Source organism: Pipistrellus hanaki (assembly GCF_964339955.1).
Source record: "Pipistrellus hanaki genome assembly, chromosome: 4".
NCBI classification, from domain to species: domain Eukaryota; kingdom Metazoa; phylum Chordata; class Mammalia; order Chiroptera; family Vespertilionidae; genus Pipistrellus; species Pipistrellus hanaki.
The window spans coordinates 89,832,764-89,852,466 of record NC_140506.1 but is presented as its reverse complement, the minus strand read 5'-3'; the positions used below and the strand labels follow the sequence as shown (position 1 = coordinate 89,852,466).

At 41.3% G+C, this 19,703-nt stretch overlaps 1 protein-coding gene across 6 annotated transcripts in view; it reads left to right on the top strand.

Annotated features, from left to right (window-relative positions):
* Positions 1 to 114: 114 nt before the first annotated feature.
* CLUAP1 (clusterin associated protein 1) overlaps positions 115 to 19,703 on the top strand; it is a 33,015-nt gene continuing 13,426 nt past the window's right edge. For 4 of the 6 annotated variants that reach the window (XR_014794884.1, XR_014794885.1, XR_014794886.1 and 1 more), the window contains exons 1-10: positions 115 to 240; positions 2,696 to 2,807; positions 4,048 to 4,132; positions 5,274 to 5,453; positions 6,632 to 6,727; positions 9,455 to 9,538; positions 14,006 to 14,139; positions 16,558 to 16,699; positions 17,203 to 17,275; positions 18,071 to 18,148. Coding sequence is in view for 1 of the 6 variants with exons in the window: in XM_084882415.1 (XP_084738541.1) it covers positions 219 to 240; positions 2,696 to 2,807; positions 4,048 to 4,132; positions 5,274 to 5,453; positions 6,632 to 6,727; positions 9,455 to 9,538; positions 14,006 to 14,139; positions 16,558 to 16,699; positions 17,203 to 17,275; positions 18,071 to 18,148 (1,006 nt within the window). In the remaining 5 variants the exon portion in view is untranslated. The remainder of the gene's footprint in view (positions 241 to 2,695; positions 2,808 to 4,047; positions 4,133 to 5,273; positions 5,454 to 6,631; positions 6,728 to 9,454; positions 9,539 to 14,005; positions 14,140 to 16,557; positions 16,700 to 17,202; positions 17,276 to 18,070; positions 18,149 to 19,703) is intronic. The other 2 variants (XR_014794882.1, XR_014794883.1) reach the window with 1 other exon arrangement.

The following is a 19,703-nucleotide window of genomic DNA, read 5'->3' as shown; positions in this document are numbered from 1 at the left end:
CGTCGGGCGGTAATCCCGCACCTCCGTCCTCTATTCCTGTGGCATCCCCAAACCCGCCTCCCTTTCTCCTGCGCGTGCGCGCGCAGTCCGGCCGCTTCGCCTCCTGTGTTGTTTGGCCCCTGCTGCGCGCCGTAGGGAGCTCCGTGCGTTGCCATAGAGACCCTTCAGCACCGAGTTGGGGGCTGCGGAGACCCCGGGCTGGTGGGGAACAGAGCGCCATGACCTTCCGCGACCTCCGCAGTAAGGCAACCCTGTCCCTTGTGGCCTGCGGGCCTCCCGAGAGAAGGGGCTCCGGCCCCCGGGTTCTCGCCTGGGCCCCGCCGAGCCCCTCCCGGCCGCTGCCGCCCCCGCCCCGAGCAGAGCGCCCGGCTCTGGCTCAGCACTCTCTGCGGTGATGGGAAGTTTTGTATCTGCCGCTGGCTGTGGCTAGTGCGGCTGAGGAACTGAAGTTTTAATTTTATCTGCTATTAATTGATTGGTATAGCCACTTCGCTACCGTATTCGAAAACGCAGAAACCGTTTTGGGGCTGGGTTAGGTTAGGACCTTGAGAAACGAACAATAAAACCGAAGGAAGGGGGACGGGGACGGCTGAATAATAATTGCGGCTGACACTTTTTGTGTGAATATTTACAATCTTCTAGGTAGTGTGTGTGCATTTTTTTTTCTCCTCTAAACACGCTTTTGTATTTGGAAATGAGAGAGCGGGCACAGAGAGGACACACCCAGGTGGTAAGAGTTGGCGCTAGAGTTTAAATTCAGGTTGTCTAAACTCCAAAGCCTTCAAACTTTCTAAAGGCGCTGATGAGGGAAATGGAACCCACATGCCTTTGCTAGAAGGTTGGAGAAGTGGATGAATGGGTATGAGAATTAGTTACATTTTACATTCACTATCTTATTTTAGTCCTCACTTTAACAGCAAGGTAGGTGGTATAATTCCTGGATGAAATTTGAGGCCCAGATAGGTAACGTATCTTTAGGCCACACAGCCAGAACTGGGTGGAACCAAGGATCGGGCCTTAGTGCTGTGTGAATCAAAATCTTTTGCCTTTTGTCCTGGCAGGCTGGCTCAGTTGGTTGAAGCATCGCCCGGTGCACCAAAGGGTTGTGGTCTCGATTCCAGGTCGGGGCACATACCTAGTGTGTGGGTTCGAGCCTGGTTGAGGCAGCCAATCCATGTTTCTCTCTAACTCTCCTTTCCTCTCTCTCTAAAAACAGTGAAGAATATTCTCAAGTGAGAATTTTAAAAAAATCTCTTGCCCTTTATACAGTGTCATTTGCTGAATCAGAAGCAGTTGAGCTAACTGGCAGCAGGATTGCCAGTTTGGTGTGCTCTGTAAGGCCAATTTTCTAACTAAATTGCTGGTACCCGGAATTTCACCATTAAAGATTACTCCTTTCAGTTACGAGTTGCTCTTTTTCTACAATGTAAATATACAGGAAGATGCATCATCACGTTTTGTTAATATGCCTACTAACCCCATAGTGTGAGTTATTCCCTCTGGGATTTGAAGGTTCTTGGTGACTATATGTTGTAGGGACAAGTTTCTCTTTCCTGGTAGTTCAGAGAGAGCATTCTGCTAGGGGACACTGAAGGTATAATAGTTGTATTGGGAAGAGTGTACAAGGAGGGGATTTCTGAACATTTTGACATTAAACGAATGCTATACAATTGTGCTATTTATGGTAAGAATCTTACTCTGCTGCATAATGAACAGAACTGCTCAGTGGGAAGAGGTATTTAGGCAATGCCTGGCTCTGTGACAGGGAGACTGCTGCTTTATTTTCCATCGCTCTATTCAGATTTCCCAAAACACAGTGACAGAGGCCCTCAGTGCCGCTGCTCTTTTCTCTGCTCGTGCCTTCTCTTTTGTGGCCTGGTGGAATCCCACCTAATCTCTGATGTCCGGGTAGCTTCTTTGTGACTGTTACTGGGACATTTTGAACATCTACCGTCAAGAAGAGCGAGGACAGACATTAAATAGCCTTGAGCACACTGAGTATTGGATTTGGCCCGCGGGCCTTGTGTTTGACACATGTGGTATAGATCTTGGCATATTGTTGGAACTCAAACACGTTTGTTGTGTTCATTTCCAAGTTCTGCTAAAGCTTCGTGACAGCAACCTCTGGTATCAAAGAGTGTTAGTATTACTGTTTTTTAATCTGTTTTATAATAAATCTAAATAGTGCTCTATAGTTCAACTATTCTCTTTTAAGATTTTTCTAGATACAGCGCAACTCATCTTTAAAATTTTTGTTAGTAAGTTACTATGTGCTCACTAAAAGAAAAAGAAAAAGACAACTCAGAAACATGCACTTTACCCTACCACCATCACCCCCCCCATAATGTCACTGTTAAATTTTAAAATATTTTTATTTATGACATTTTATAAGACCAGGTATTTCTCATTTTTAGTGATAAGATATTCAAGAGAGAGATCAAAGAGAAATTAAATTCACACCCAATCTCTAAATCCCATTGTAATGTACAGCTTCAATTTCTCCCAGGGCACTCTAAATGTTTTTCAGGAAGCAGATTATTTTAAGTTTAACTACTTTTTTATTTCCCTCTTAGAGAGTTGATAAATAGTCCCTAAAACCATCAATAGATTGGGAATAAGAAGGGAAGGCAGAGAAAGTAAGTTAACTAGTTGTTGTTGGACAATGAGTTGACTGAATTGTATTTTCCTTGGACAGATTTCACAGAGATGATGAGAGCCTTGGGATACCCTCGACACATTTCTATGGAAAATTTCCGCACACCAAATTTTGGGCTTGTGTCTGAAGTTCTTCTCTGGCTTGTGAAAAGGTTAGAATTGCACTTCACTGCAGTCTAAGAATGAATACGCAATTTTATTTATTAGCCACCTAGAAACAGATTATTGTTGTGAAGCTAAAGGAAGTGTTCAATAAAATTTGAGTTTGACCGATTTAGGTGTAACCTTGTAAAAAGTCAATTGACTTTTATTTTTTTTATTTTATTTTTATTTTTATTTTTTAAATATATTTTATTGATTTTGTACAGAGAGAAAGGGAGAGAGATAGAGAGCTAGAAACATTGATGAGAGAGAGAGTCATCAACCAGTTGCCTCTTGCACACCCCCTACTGGGGATATGCCCGCAACCAAGGTACATGCCCTTGACCGGAATCGAACCCGGGACCTTTCAGTCCCCAAGCCGACGCTCTATCCATTGAGCCAAACCGGTCTGGGCGTCAATTGATTTTTAGAGAGTGTTGTGGGAATAGAAATATATCAGTGAGTGGTAAAGGGAGACTGTTTCTCAGCAAGAAGCAGACTCTGGGGTCCAAGTTCCTCTCTATTCCCTCACCTTCATCAGGGAGTGACAAGGTACCTCCCACACTCTCAAATGGATACACTAGATTAGAAATAATTTCAATTTCAATTTGTGTGTAAAACCCAGTATCTAACATTTGTGGTTGGAAAACTTTTGTTAAAAAGATGAAAAAAAAAAAAAAAAAAGAAGAAGAAGAAGATAGCAAAGACCTTAGGTGTTGCAGGCAACACAAGATCTCTCTTGTACTTGTGTTTTGTTTTTTATAACCCTTGAAAAATATAAAACCCTTCTTACTGGCAAGCTGTACAGAAAGACACTAAGGGCTGCAGTCTGCCGACTCCTGGCCCGTCATTAGTAACATAAAGAAAGTAATTCCATAAAAAAAAAGAAAAAAGAAAGAAAGAAATTCCAACAACTCTGCTGCTTCTCAGAGCAAACTGGTTAGCTCTGGGTTAAGGGCTGTCAGCCAAAGTAGTCATTCTGATTATTTTAATTAAACTTTGAGATCTGAGAGATTTAATTTTGTAAGCTGAGCCCCAAATTTGATTTTTGAAGTTAGTTAGACCTATTCTTGGGTGAGGATTTGCTCCCTTAGATATTTGGTATTTTGTGCTGCTTTTGAAGTCTTTCTTAATCTTACTGACTTCTCATGGGACTCAGAGAGCTTCTTGTGTCAGTTGCCCACTTACTTTTTCTGGACTTTATAGTAATTAACTGGTGTCTTCTCTGTGTCTGTCTGCTCTCTCTCATAGGTATGAACCTCAGACTGACATACCTTCTGATGTTGAGACGGAACAAGACCGAGTTTTCTTTATTAAGTCAGTTGCCCAGTTCATGGTTAGTTCGTGTTTATTTGATGGAGTTGTAAAATTAAATATGTTAGAAAGAAAGAAGTCCTAGTTAGGGCTTCTTTCAAGTTTCTAAACCTATTAACAGGTTTCTGTAAAGCCATTTTTTCCAGCAAAGTATTTAGTTTTAATTCAGTATTTGTTAAGATTTTAATTTATTTTTTAATAGATTACATATTTCATGGTTCAGAAAAATTTTTTTTTGTACATCATGAAATGATAGATTAAAAGGGTTTCTTATCCTCTATGCTGTCTGCCTTCTGCCCAGTTCCATTCCCAGTAATCACTATTAATATTTTCCAGAGTTTATGCATATGTAAGCAAATAGGTTATAAATTCTTTTCCTTCTTTTGGCACAAATGGTGGCATACTGTTTAGAATCTTTTTAAAAAAATATATATTTTATTGATTTTTTACAGAGAAGAAGGGAGAGAGATAGAGAGTTAGAAACATCGATGAGAGACAGTTATCGATCAGTTGCCTCTTGTACATCCCCTTCTAGGGATGTGCCTGCAACTAAGGTACATGCCCTTGACCGGAATCGAACCTGGGACCCTTCAGTCCGCAGGCTGATGCTCTATCCACTGAGCCAAACCAGTTTCCGCCTGTTTAGAATCTTGCTTCTTTACTTAATGATACATTTTGGAGAACTTTCCAAATACATATAGAACTTCTTATTCTCTCTTAACACCCGAATAGCATTGCTTGCCTGGATAAATCACAATTTATATAATTTATATGGATAGTCATTTAGGTGTTTATAACCTTTGCTCTTTGAAGTAATGCTGTAACAGATAACCTATATGCATCTGATTTATTTTGTTACTATATCCATCTCTTAAATTCTCAGGATTGGAATTGCTAGGTCAAAGATATATGTATTTGTAATTGTGTTGTCTTTTATCATATTGCTCTCCATCAAGATTATATCAATTAAAACAAAGAAAAGGTTATATCAAGTTTACACACCCGCTTGCAATGTATGAGTCACTTGAAAGTTTGATTCTTATTATAATCAGGTTATATCCCAATTGTTCAGAGAGACATTTTCAAATTACCTACATGAGATTTGGTTTAGATTCTACATGGAAAAGGCCTTAAATTGTTTATTTGTTTTGGTCTGAACATAGGCCACAAAAGCACATATAAAACTCAATACTAAGAAGCTTTATCAAGCAGATGGGTATGCAGTGAAAGAACTTCTGAAGATCACCTCTGTCCTTTACAATGCCATGAAGACCAAAGGGATGGAGCGCTCCAAAGCAGGAGAGGACGACATCAGCAAATTCAAGTTTGATCTTGGCTCAAAGGTAAGGACAGTGAGCGGCTTGTAGGGAGGGATGAAATGTGTATTTCTCACTCTGAAATGGAACATGTCATATACTCATCGCACTGCTGCTTTTCTTACTCCTTGAATGAGGGCCGTTTGTCAGTTTTGTACTCATCAGCATTTGGATAGAAGCAGAAGTCATAATAAAATAATTCAACTACTTACTAAAAGCCTGTTGCTAGTAAGGAGGGAGAAGTAGAGCTAGCAGGAACAGAATCCTAGAAGACTAAGGAAATAAAAAGAAAGACAGCTATGAATGAATATTGAGAGTCATTGCTGATGATTTGATAATAAAAAAGAGACACTGGGGCCCTAGCTTGTTTGTCTCAGTGGATAGAGCATTGGCCTGGTGACTGGAGGTCCCGGGTTCGATTCCAGTCAAGAGCACATGCTCAGATTGCAGGTTCAATCCCCAGTAGGAGGTCGGTGCAGGAGGCAGCCAATCAATGATTATCATCATTGATATTTCTATCTTGATATCTCCCACTCTCTTCCTCTCTGAAATCAATAAAAAATATATATTTTTTTAAAAAGAGACACTGGGGATTTGTTGTTTAGGAGAAGGAGCATGAGCAGAGCAGGGAGACGTTTGTTTGGACTCTGAAAATTTAATATATTCGAGGAAGAAGAGGTGACATGCAAATCCCAAAAAAGAAGTTGCGCACGGGGATAGATGCTAAATCATCATCATCATCCTCCTCTTCATAGCAATGGCTGCCACTCTTGTGGGAGCTGGGTTCTATTGCATGTTAACTCATTTGATCCTTCCAGCAGTCATGTTGTGCAGTCTAAAGGCAGAGAATGAGGGGACAGAAGGCATCAGGATGCTGTACTAGGAAGTGTGTCCTCCTGTCACTCACCACGGCAGGGGCCCCCTGTAGTGACCTAGTCCAAATAGAAAGCAAGTCAATTGCATTTGACTTGACATTTGGGTTTTTAAAGAGACCCGAAGTTGTTCTAATTTGTACTTAGATCAGTGTTTCCTAAACTGGTATCCTCTGAGCTCTCTTTCACAGGGTGTAAGGATATGTCTTGTGGAAAATGTGTTCTGTAGACATGTATTCTGACTGGAGGTGGAATTGCTATCAGACTGATTATTTCTGAATGCCTATTAAAAACCTGTCACTGAGGTTCCTGTTTTTGATATTCTCCTTCCAGATTGCAGATTTGAAAGCAGCCAGGCAGCTTGCTTCTGAAATCACCTACAAAGGAGCATCTCTGTATGACTTGCTGGGCAAGGAGGTAGAGTTGAGGGTAAGCAGTGCTCAGATGACTTAATTACTTTCTCAGCTAAGCAGACTTTCAAGGATTTCTTTTCCAATTCTTTTTTGCCCCTGTTTTTCTGATTTTATTAAACTGTACCTGATTAAATGATACAATGTGTGAGAGTAATATATAGTGTTTGCTACTGTTCCTGCTTCAGTGGGCACTGGTCTATTTTTAATAACTTTGACTTCTAGTTCAGGAATGGCAAATACTAGTATGTGGCATGCTACTAAGACGTGCCACATAGTAGTATTTGTCCATGTCATACTTTATTGATCATGGTGCTTTTCTTGGTGAACTCAGCCTCAACATTCTTCTCAACAAAATCCTCTTCTGAACCATGATGGTTCCCAAACCTTGCTGCCCAATGCAATCACCCAGTGCAACTACGGATGCCTGGCTTTCCATTTTGATATCATTGGTATGAAATGTGACTTGGGCATCGGGGATTTTACAAGTCTTCTGTGTGATTCTAACGCCCAGAAAAGTTTGGGAACCAGTAATCTAGGCAGTCGCTACTGATCAGTTAAAGTTAACAGTTTAAGTTTACTTGCAATCCTATTCTAGTTAATGTCATGCGAGGAGTATGCTCCATCATATTTAAGGAGCTACTTAAGAGTGTGGTTCTGGAGGACTTCCATAGAGCTCCTATGGAGCTTTTAAAGCACCTGATGTCCAGGTTTTCCCAGAAACCAATGAGTCAGAATGTCTGGGGTGAGAGCCCGGCATCAAGTTTTTAAAGATTTCCAGGTGATTCCAGAGTGCAGCAAAATTTGGGGTCCACTGGTTTAAGAAGAAATGGAATATTATTTAGTTATTACCTGTAAGGATTTATGGCACTTGAAGGACACATACTCTCATCTAACATTTTTAAATTATATACATTTAATTTATTCCATTCTCATCAGGTATGTCAGCCATGACCACTCTCTCTCACTTCCTTGCCTGTGTTCTGGCATTGCTGCTATAGTGTTATGGTATTTTTTCCTCTTGCCATTCATTTCTGCCCTAGGAGAGAAGACTAGAGTGGGAGAGTTGAATGCCAGGTCACCATGCCTGCTTTTGATATAGTGGCTGCCACCTGCTAAAGTGCAGTTGGCAGAACAAAACTGCCACTAATGTCTAATTTAGATAACTAATGGGGCAACTTCAGGCTTTCACTGTTTTCTGTTCATAGTGCACATGTCTATACATGTTCATAACAGACCCAGAGACAGGAGCTGGTCACTTGCGATTTGTCAGTGGAATAGAGTGATGGCTTCATTGTGAGATTTCACTAGGGACCCTTTAGCACCTTTCCGTAATGAATTGATGAAACAGTCAGTGGCTGAACTGTTACCATGGAAGCCATGAGACCCTTCTCAAATTCTGTGTGCAGTCGTGATTGAGGAAGATGCCCTAGCCAGTATTTGTTTTTCATACACTGAACCAACATTCATTGAGGAACAAAACCACCCACAGCCAAGGCACTGAGCCTTGAGTGAGTCTTAATCCCTTCTCTCGATAAGTTTTCTACCAATGGGGAGATAAGGTGCACTGTGGAGTTAAAGAAGCACGAGACAAGAGTGAGATAAAGTGATTCAGGCATCTCATAACTGCATGCCCATTAAAAGTCCATATTTAAGAAGCTCCCAGTATTGATATGATAGATAGAAATGTCTCTATTGATTGGTCCATGATTAATGCTAGGGGCAGGGCGAAGGCCACTTTTCTCATTGGTTGTAGTTTTCAATGATAGTCAACTTAGAGGACCTTAATCATAAGAAAGATTGTAGAGGCTGGCAGGTGATTCAGACAGCAAGTTAAGCTTGGTTTTGGAGTCCCCTAAACAGAATGCCAGTAAAGAAGCAAATTTAGGAGAAGTGAGGGATGGTAAGTTGCCTGTGGTGCTGTGGGGACCTGGGACCTGTAGCTGAAAAGGAGGCCTTAGCACTGGAGAGAGGCCAGGTGGGCGGAGAGAGGCTAGGTGGGCGGAGGGAGAGAGGCTAGGTGGGCGGAGAGAGGCCAGGTGGGCGGAGGGAGAGAGACCAGGTGGGCGGAGGGAGAGAGGCTAGGTGGGCGGAGAGAGGCTAGGTGGGCGGAGGGAGAGAGGCTAGGTGGGCGGAGAGAGGCTAGGTGGGCGGAGGGAGAGAGGCCAGGTGGGCGGAGGGAGAGAGGCCAGGTGGGCGGAGGGAGAGAGGCCAGGTGGGCGGAGGGAGAGAGGCCAGGTGGGCGGAGAGAGGCCAGGTGGGCGGAGGGAGAGAGGCCAGGTGGGCAGAGGGAGGCCAGGTGGGCGCAGGGAGAGAGGCCAGGTGGGCGCAGGGGGAGAGGCCAGGTGGGCGGAGGGAGAGAGGCCAGGTGGGCGGAGAGAGACCAGGTGGGCGGAGGGAGAGAGGCCAGGTGGGCGCAGGGAGAGAGGCCAGGTGGGCGCAGGGGGAGAGGCCAGGTGGGCGGAGGGAGAGAGGCCAGGTGGGCGGAGAGAGACCAGGTGGGCGGAGGGAGAGAGGCCAGGTGGGCGGAGGGAGAGAGGCCAGGTGGGCAGAGGGAGGCCAGGTGGGCAGTGGAATTACAGGAGACGTTTGGAGAAGGTGATGGTTGGAAGGTTTTTGCATCAGAGACCTACATTTTAATTAAACCTTTAGGAACCAGCCAGTAAGCTGTTTCTAGATCTGGAAATTGGTTTTGAGAATTCCTCTTCTGAAAATATATGTAATTTTATTTCATTGTTTTCCATAGGAACTGAGAACAGAAGCAATTGCTAGACCTCTGGAAATAAATGAGACTGAAAAAGTGATGAGAATTGCAATAAAAGATATTTTGGTAAGATTACTTTGCCTTTATGTAATGTTTTTGTGCCTGTGCCTTAAACATATGATTTCTGCCCTGGCCAGTGTGGCTCACTAATAGAGATCAGCCTGTGCACTGAAGGGTTGTGGGTTCTATTTCTGGTTAAGGGTAAGTACCTGGGTTGTATGTTTGATCTCCAGCCCCTGTCAGGAGGTAACCGATCGATGTGTCTCTTTCACATCAATATTTCTCTCTTTCTCTCCCGCTTCTTTCTCTTCCACTCTCTCTAAAAATCAATAGAAGAAATATCCTTAGGTGAGGATTAATAGATATCTTGCCTCCATATGGCAGAACAAAAAGCTAGCCCTAGTTACAAAAGAAGGATATATTAGTAAGGAAATGAAAAATTTAGAGAACATTCTAGAATATTTAGCTCACTTACTTTTCTCCTCTTATAAATACGAACAGCTCATGTTTACTAAAAGTTTGTAAATTTTAATAGTTTATATTAAAATTTTTAATTATTTAAGTAAATAATGCTCTATTTTATGGGCTCTTCATACTTTATTTAACCAATTCCTCATTGCTGTGCCTTAAATAATTTCTAGGTTTCCTTAATTCTATACATCACTGTAATAAATAGCATGATCACTGGTCAATTATCATTTGCTCATTCATTTGGAAGGCAGATAGTGAGGGGCATTCTAGATTCAGACTATTTGGATCTTAGGCAAGTTATTTAACCTCTCTGAGCCTCCCTTTCCTGATCTGTAAAATGAGGAGAATGGCCACATAGGGTCCTTTGAGCATTCATTACAGTGGTGCGTGTCATATATAGTCTCTGGCATAAAGTAGGTATTTAGTCATTAGGATCACTTTTTTCAGTAGGCACGGGCAGGGATAGGCATAAAACAGTTTGCTGAGAGTTGTACAACATTCTCAGATGGATAGGTTTTTATATGACCCTGCTATAGCCCAGCTGGCATGGCTCAGTGGTTGAGTGTTGACCTATGAACCAGGAGATCACAGTTCAATTCCTGGTCAGGGTATATGCCTGGGTTGCAGGCTCGATCCCCATTGTGGGACTTGGAGGAGGCAGACAATCAATGATTCTCTCTCATCATTGATGTTTCTCTCTCTCTCTCCCTCTCCTTTCCTCTCTGAAATCAATAAAAATATATTGGGGGAAAAAATGACCCTGTTATAAAATGGTAATGCTCCCTGGGAGACCCAGCATGGGATTCCAGAGCCTCAGTAGGGTGAGAAGAACAGGAAGTGCAAGATCTTGTACCAGATAGCAAGGAAGTGCTCCAAGAATGAAAGGGACCTGTGAAAAGGACACAGAAGCCAGCTTGAGTAGGCTTCCCCTGGCCAAATGAGGACAGTTTAAGAACAAAATAAATAAATAACGTAATGGATTATTGACCATTGAGTGAAACGGGAGATGATGGGTTCTCACTGATATAAAAAAAAATAAGTGAATATACCGTATTGACAGCTAGTTTTTCACATAGTTTCAAAGTAATTCCAGCCCTAGCCGGTTTGGATCAGTGGTTAGTTAGAACATTGGCCTGCGGATTGAAAGGTCACAGGTTCAATTTTAGTCAAGGGCAAGTACCTTGGTTGCAGGCTCAGTTCTCTGACCCGGTCAAGGTGCATTCGGGAGGCAGCCGATGGATGCATTTCTCTTACATTGATGTTTCTCTCTCTCTGTCTCTCCCCCTCTCACTCTCTGAAAATCAATGGAAAAAATATCCTCTGGTATTAACAAAAAACAACAAATCACAAAGTAGCTCTTCCACAAAATACAATTAATTACAAAGGGGAAAAGAGTAACTTCACATGAGATTCCTGACAGACACCCCCTTAAACCAGGTGATCAAAGTGAACATCACTAGTAATGGGACAATTCGAAATTATGCACACATGATATGATGTCATATCTGTGCTATTTCTGCTAAAGATTCATAACCTGAAGCTAATCAGACAGACAAATTGGGGACATCTTATAAATTATCTGGCTAGTACTCTTCAACAGTGAGAAGGGCATTCCAGACCGAAGGAGGCTAAATGCCAGCGGTGACCTCTGCTGTTAAGGACTTCATGAGGACAGACGGGTGGGTGTGAGGCATATAATACAAAGCAGCTAAAAGTGACGGGGCATCGGGTCAGCAATTCACTCACTTAGGTCCAGAAAGAACTGCTTTGTATTATACTCCAGCTGTTTGTAAGTTCATGATTGCTTCTAAATTTAAAAAAATTGACATGATAACATTCTTGTGCTTGTCATTGTTCTGGCTGAATAAATTTAACATGGCATGAATGTGCCTTTAGCACTACATATATATAAAAAATAGAACAGCCAGATGAGCGCACAGTCTATTACTTAGTTAAAACTTTTTAAGATATTATTTCAGCCCGCTGGTTGAGTATTGACCTATGAACCAGAAGGTCAAGGCTTGATTCCCATTTAGTGCACATGCCCGGGTTGCCGGCTTGATTTCCTGGAGGGGATGCTCTCTCATCATTGATATTTCTTTTTTTTTTTTTAATTTTATATATTTTCTTTTAACACATTTTTATTGTTTTTAGAGAGAAAGAGAAAGGGAGAGAGAGAAACATTAATGATGAGAGAATCATTGATCAGATGCGTCCTGCACACCTCACTCAGGGGATCAAGCCTGCAACCCAGGCATGTGCCCTTGACCGGAGTCGAACCCAGGACCCTTTAGTCTGTAGGCTTATGCTCTATCCACTGAGCCAAACCGACTAGGGCAGTTAAGTTGTAATTTTGATGTTGTTGGTAAGGATTTGAGTACCTATGCTGCCATATTGACCTGAAGCTTTCTGCTGGTATTTTTAAAGCACTTGCAGCAAATGGATGTTTAGTGATAGTATTTCCATGAAAGCATCTTGGAAATGGTTAGGTGTCTCAGACAAAAATAACTTAACCATAAATTCATTATCAATGAAAGTAGTTGCTTCCAAATACATACTGTCTCTGTGAGTTGTGGAGAGGGCCTGGTCTCCTTAGGTGATTTCTTTGTATACCCCATAGCATTTCAGAGACCTGCAGTATACTGTATGGTACACCGCACATGTGCAAAGTATTGGAGGGGAGAGCCCCATCTTGGCAATCAGGAACTTAAGGCAGTCGGAGAGCCCGAACTTGGGGAGGCAGTTCCACACTCGGTTATTGTATTTCAGGCATTATTCTGATATGTCAGATATTATCATACATAGACCCCATCCTGGCCAGCTTCCCAGACAACATATGTGTGAAGACACACTGCATTTACTCGTTCTACCACTGCTTCAAATAAACTTGCTTTTACGAAAGGACAGGGAGGCCTGTAGTTTTCATCAGTGATCATTCATCCCCTTTATTTTCTTACTCAGCCCCCCTCACCCAAGAGCCTCTGGCCCACTGCTGCCAAGGCACCCTGCCAGTGGCTGGTATATACTGCCACTTTCTGTCTGACTTCAGAGTGGTTTCCCTGTTTCTTGTAGTCGGTAGTCAAGGTTCAGTGGCCAGGGAGAGAAAAAAAGGAACTCTCTCAATCCCAGCAGGCAAGGTCCAGCTAATGTTTCCTTTTGTCCCCTCCTAAATAAAGCCATACTTGTGTGTGCCTACAGGAATGGGCAAACGTAGATAAAAGAACTCAGTGACAAAATGTGCTTGACTATAGCAAGTAGACTACAAGAATGTGTAAATATGCCAAAACTGATTTGGCTCAGTGGATAGAGCGCCAGCCTATGGACTGAAGGGTCCCAGGTTCGATTCCAGTCAGGGGCATGTACATTGGTTGTGGGCACATCCCCAGTGGGAGGTGTGCAGGAGGCAGCTAATGGATGTTTCTAGCTCTCTATCCCTCTCCCTTCCTCTCTGTAAAAAATCAAAAAGAAAAAAAAGAAAAAAAAGAAAAAAAAGAATGTGTAAATACTGAAGGCCAGCAATTTGAGCACTTGCAAGATTGCACCTAAGTGCACTGTGCCATTGTGATATTCTTTTGAGTTAATAAAGCTATTGTAATAATCATAACCTGCATATATTTTTCCATATGGTCAACCGTATGCCTACCCCCATAACATTCTGGAAGTCCGATATTTGTAACTATGGGAGTAGCCTGAACAAGATGTAAATAAAAGCAGACTAACAATTCAGAATGATAGGTAACTAGTCTATAAACAAGTGAGCAGGCCAGGAGATCTCAGGCCTCTCTCCACTCTGCTTAGGACGATGTTCTTTCCATCTTTATTTGTTTCCCTTGGCAGAAACACCTTCTTCTCATGGGGGAAAAAAGAATAATAATTTTGTCTGGGCCTACGTGATGTTCCCTCTGGGAACAGTCGGTTACATAATGACTTGAGGGAAGGTTTACTCTGTTTGCTTACTTTTGTTTTTATTTAGCATGGTATTGCTGTGCCAGAGGATTTGAGAAATATTGAGTTGGAGGTTCTTATTGGGACATTGTCTCATTCATTTCCTATTAAATGCAGGCTCAGGTTCAGAAGACGAAAGACCTGCTCAATAACGTGGCCTCTGACGAAGCTAATTTAGAAGCCAAAATTGAAAAGCGGAAATTAGAACTGGAAAGAAACCGGAAGCGACTCCAGACTCTGCAGAGTGTCAGGTATATATGAACCAAAGAATGAGCAGAAAGCTGTCTTTGAAAGTTCAAACAGATTGAGAGAATGTACTGTCAGTGATATTAACCCTCAGGCAGTGGGAGAAGCCTTGAATAAGGCTCTCTCTACTGCAGAATGTTCAAACAAGCACACCTCTAAACTCATTTTCTTTACTGCTTTCAGTATGTCTGGAAAACTGCTTAATTCTTGAACTTCCATTCAGTTTTTATAGCTTCTTGGAATTTAAGGCGAAGTAAGTAAATCCAGATGGTAAAAGTTACATAAGACTTGGTCTCCTAAGATCTGTGCCTTGCCATAAATTAGGTGGAAACAAGCATATTTTCATTTCTTGGTTTAAGTAGACTTAGACTTTTATTTCCTCACCAATAATTCATCTTTCTTCCAACTTTTCCTCACTGACAGTGTTTCCCCGGGACTATAGATAGATGATAGTGGTGCAAAACACCGTCTAAGTCATTGGAGCCTTTCAAGCATGTTCCTCAGATTTTTTGGAATCTCTCTCATTTCCTTCCCTCCTCCCTCTCATTTTGTACCCTCCTTCCCTTTCTGTTCTTTTTTGTTGTTCTTTCTCCCATGTCACTACTCTTTCACCCTTTTCAATCTCCTTTTGTTTTTTTCTTTCTTTACTCCTTCCCCCGTTTAGCTGTACCTGCTCTCAATGTGTCTTGCTCTTTTGAGATATTGGTGACTGGCCCACTGTCAGCTACTGTCCTAGATGTGTGGGGAGGCAGCACCTGGGGACAGCAGCCAGTTACTCAGGGGACATCAAAGGCTTCCTCCCAGCCCGGGGACCTCACCTGCTCTGCCTCTAGAATCAGGGCCACCAGATAGACTTGTCTCATTAAGTTCTGCCTTTCAAGTGTCAGTTCATTTTTGTTAAGCCTCAAATCCTTTTAATAGAAAGGTTTGTGTGTTTTGCTTTAGTGCAAAAGGTTATAACATTGTTTTTTAGTTTATCTTTAAAAGAACAGATTTTCCCTTAAATAAGAAAAAAGTAATTCAGCAAACCAGTTGAAATAGCTTTTTATGTTATTGGTTTTAGTTTGTAATTTTATATTGTTTAAAAACTTAACTTTAATTTATAGCAATCTATATTTCCCTTTTTAGGGGACTGGTTAAATTTTGGCATAGCAAAGTATTATACCCAACTAAGATAATGCATATATTTAATTTACTGATTTTGAGATATGTGTATGCTATATGCTAATTTTTAAACTATTTAAATCTGTGGCTTAGTGGGGGGGGCAATGGAAAGATATGTACACATCTAATACCTTAATAAAAATAAATAAATAAATCTGTGGCTTATCAAGTGAGGAAAAAGACTGTAGAGCTTCATTTAAGACAACAATTTTCAACTTTTCTCATCTCATGGAATAAGTAAATTAATTACTAAAATATTATATTTTTTTTCTAATCTGACAAAAAATTGGTATAATTTTGATTCATTCATACCAGATAGCTCTTATTGTGTTGGCTGTTGTCAGTTTTTTGTTTTTGTTTTTAATTTGACAACCTAAGGAAAAAGAGGTCAGTGCCTTTGACTAAATAGTCAAGTATTGAATGTTTTAAAAATTCTTGTGGCACAACAGTGTTGAAATCACTGATTTAAAGTAATATACTTAATGTTTATTAAAAAATGTGTTAACATAAGAAAGATTCAAACCTGTGAAGAATTTTTTGTGAGTTTATTTGAGCTAAAGTGTCCACAAGTGCTAGGAAGGAAGTATAATCTCAACAGATTGAGATAATGCTCCAGAGAATGGCAGTTTGCACCTTGTTTTATACATTACAATTAAAAGAGGAGATGTGTGTGGGTTACATGAAATCCATTGGTTCCCCCCAACTGCCCTCCCCTGCAGGCCTGGTTCCCCCCAACTGTCCTCCTCTTCCAGCCCAATCACCCCTAACTTCCCTCATCTGCAGGCCTGATCATCCCCAACTGCTCTCCCTGCTAGTCATCTTGTGGTGGCCATCTTTGATCACATGAGGGTGGCAATCTTGTGTGTTGGAGTGATAGTCAATTTGCATATTGCCTCTTTATTATATAGGATTATGTAGGATATGTATAGAAAAGTCTGGAAGAATATATGTTAAATGTTAAGTGCTTATACCTGGTGATGGGATTATGAACATTATTTATTTATTTATACTTCCAGCATTATTTCAAGTTTTTATAAAAATCACATCTTCTTTGATGAAAAAAGTATGTTCATTTTTGGAGGAGGGAAGAGAAAAGGGGAAATTAGCTTCAAGCTATTGTTGGAGAACTGTGAAGCATTTCCTCCAATTAATTCAAGACTTTTTAAAGAAAGCCATGACAGAATATGAAACTCTGAATACCAATTTCAAACTACTATATATCAATTAATCTTCCACTTTATTTCATTTGATCATTCTAGGCCAGCCTTTATGGATGAATATGAGAAGATCGAAGAAGAATTGCAAAAGCAGTATGACATTTATCTGGAGAAATTTCGAAATCTAGCTTATCTGGAACAGCAACTCGAGGATCATCATAGGATGGAGCAAGAGAGGTTTGAGGTGAGTGCTTAGCCCACTCTTCTGCACAGACCATTCTTTCTGGTGTGTCACTTTGTACTTGTTGACAAATCAAGGGTATCAGCTTCCCAACTGTAGTAGTATCTCAGGTAGTGTTAGTTTTCTTTCCTTCTTTATTTTATTTTTTTAATCCTTACCCAAGGATGTTTTTCCATTAATTTTTAGAGAGACATAGAGAGAAACATTGATGTGAAAGAGACACATCGATTTGTTGCCTCCCACATGCACCCTGACCAGGGCCATGGATCAAGCCTGCAACCTAGGTTACGTGCTGTGCCCTGGACCAGAATCGAACTCAGGACCTGTCAGTCTGCAAGCCCATGATCTGTCCACTGAGCCAAACTGGCTAGGGCTTTTCCCCTTCTTTTGGTTTAGATTTTGTTCTGATTCTGTATCACAAACTTAGCACTACTTACTCAAATGGTAAAAAATAATAAAATGTCCAAAAAAGGTCATCTCTTCTGTATCTTTTTTCTGTTCCATAGGAAGCCGAAAATACTCTCCGTCTGATGCAGAACAAGCTGAAGGAAGAAGAAAAGCGACTACTCAAGAGTGGAAGTAAGTCTTTACTTTCTTAAAATTCTGGAGTAGCATTTTTAGCATTGAAAAATTTATATGTATATTTTATTTCTTTTCAAAAGGCATTTTTCTCACACTTTATATCTGGTACCATTTTATTTCAGTCAAGAGCTCAAGAGACTGGTTTAAATTACATAACATTTAAAGCACATTGGGTTTTTTATGCTAACTAAAATAGTGTTTTCCTCTTTCTAAATGATAGTTTGAATATATATAATATATAATTATAAAATGAAAAGTATGTATTGAAGGTCTGTAGAGTTCCTTATTTTAGGGCAGATTAATGGAAAACAAGCAACATAATGAAGTGCAAGTGAATAGATCACTTGCTTAACCCACACACCCATCATCAGCAGAGCTATCATCTATAGGGAAATGGGAGTTACCTCTATATAAGATCTAGATTCTGGGAAGGAATGTCCTCCATGTCTGGTTAGCATAGTTTATCCATGAACTAACTTCACCAAGGTGTCAAGTAAGCCTCAGGATCTTCCTGCTGAATTGATGGCTTTGTCTCATAGTGTTACTTCTGGCCCTTTTTTCATGATGATATATCTTATTTTCCCATGCTTGAAGATAGAAGACCTGGGGCATTAGGCATGCTCTTTCTGTCTTTTCTTGTCTCTCTCTCATTTTGCTCTTGCTCTGTGCCTCCCGAGAATCTCAGGGGACACTGGAAGGAGAATAGGGACTGCTGGGAAATCCTCTTGGGGTAAGGTTAGGAAATTCAAGGGCCTCTCTAGCCAAAGCAGCCCCTTGCCTTTATGGTTCCAGGTCAGCCAGGAGAGCCCGAAGCTGCCCTAAGTGATAAGACCGCATGGAATTTATCCCCTCCTGGGAGGCCTGGCACAGGTAAGAGCTCCGGTTGGTTGGCTGTATCCTGCTCTGCCCCAGGCCAGCACATTCAGACCTTTCTCACTGATCTTGGTTTGTTCTTCTGAACTGAACTTTCATTTTGTTACCCATACGTTTGGGATCTCTTGAAGGACAGAGATTCTTAGAGGCATGTGTGATTTAATTATTTCAGAAAAATTTCCAATGTAAACCAACATAATGAAGGATAGCACTTAATTAGCTTGGAGTGGACAAAGAAGTTAGGAAAATACTTATGAAGGACTATTCTCATTTCTACTCACCCTAAGGTTCTTTGCTTTCTTTGCATGTGTGGGAACATTGCCCAGAGTATTGGTATCAAAGAAGAAATATATAAAGGCAGACTCTATGAATTTTTCTCCATCTGTGAAAGATTCCTCCAAACAGAAAAACATAATAGTACATAGACATGAATCAGGAGCAAGAATTAATAAAATATAAGAGCTGCAAGAGATCATCTTGTTCAGGTCACTCTTCAAGGAGCCAATTCAACCTAGCAAAGCATTAAGTATCTGGGTGCTAAGGATACATGAGTGGATAAAAGATAGGGATCCTAACTGATCTCACAAGAGACGGATAGTAAGGAAGCTAAATGGAGAAGGTGAAAAATGCCATGGGGGAAATCAGAGCAGGTAAGAGGGATAGGGAAGGTGACAGAATTGCTGCTTTAAATAGGGAGTTAGGGTAGGCCTCACTGAGGGGAAGCTATTTCAGTGAAGACTAAACCAGTAGAGCTGGGGAGTTACCAGATGAGGAGAGTCTGGAAGCCAGAAAGACTGGGAGCCAGAGCCCAGGTGGAGGGCTGACTTTCCGTGAGTGAGGAAATGGGTGAACCTGCCGGACTTGAGCTCAGTAGGTCAGTTGAGCCGGAAGGTGTAACGTGCTAGAGGGGCTCATATCTGATTGAAACCATCCTTCCTGAGCAGGAGGAAAAGTCATCTTAGATTTGGTTTTGGTGGTTTAGAGTAAGGGACTTGAGGAAGAGAAAGTTTGAGTGATGAGAGATGGGAGAATGCCATGGGGGCCCAGAGATTAAAAAGGCAAGGTACTCTGTTTAGATAGCCCGTAATAGAAGTTGTTCATTTTCCCACCATCCTTTTAAACCTTGTTGCTAGTGGTAGATTTGTAACTGAATCCTCAGTAGGCTTCCTCACTATAGCATTAGAAACTTAGAGTCCGCTGCATTAAAAAATGACCCAGAAATTTCTAGAAAGCACTTGAGTAATTGAATGGGGTTCCTGGTCCCAATTCCCGTGTGTGTGTGTGTGTGTGGGTCTTCCCTACACTGAGCAATTTTTGGATGCCAGCATGGGGACTGAATTCTGGCTGGAGGTGGAATCAGATTCCACAGGTAAAGGGCTCAGTCCCACAAGATGGCCCTCAATTTCAGATGCCAGGTTGTTACCTGTACTTCTGACTGGCTACACATCAGAAGTTCCTACAATCCCTCACAGGAAAACCTATTTACTCAGTAAATTACTGCTGCTTTACAAAGGATATTAAAGGATACAAATTCGTAGTCGAAGAAATACAC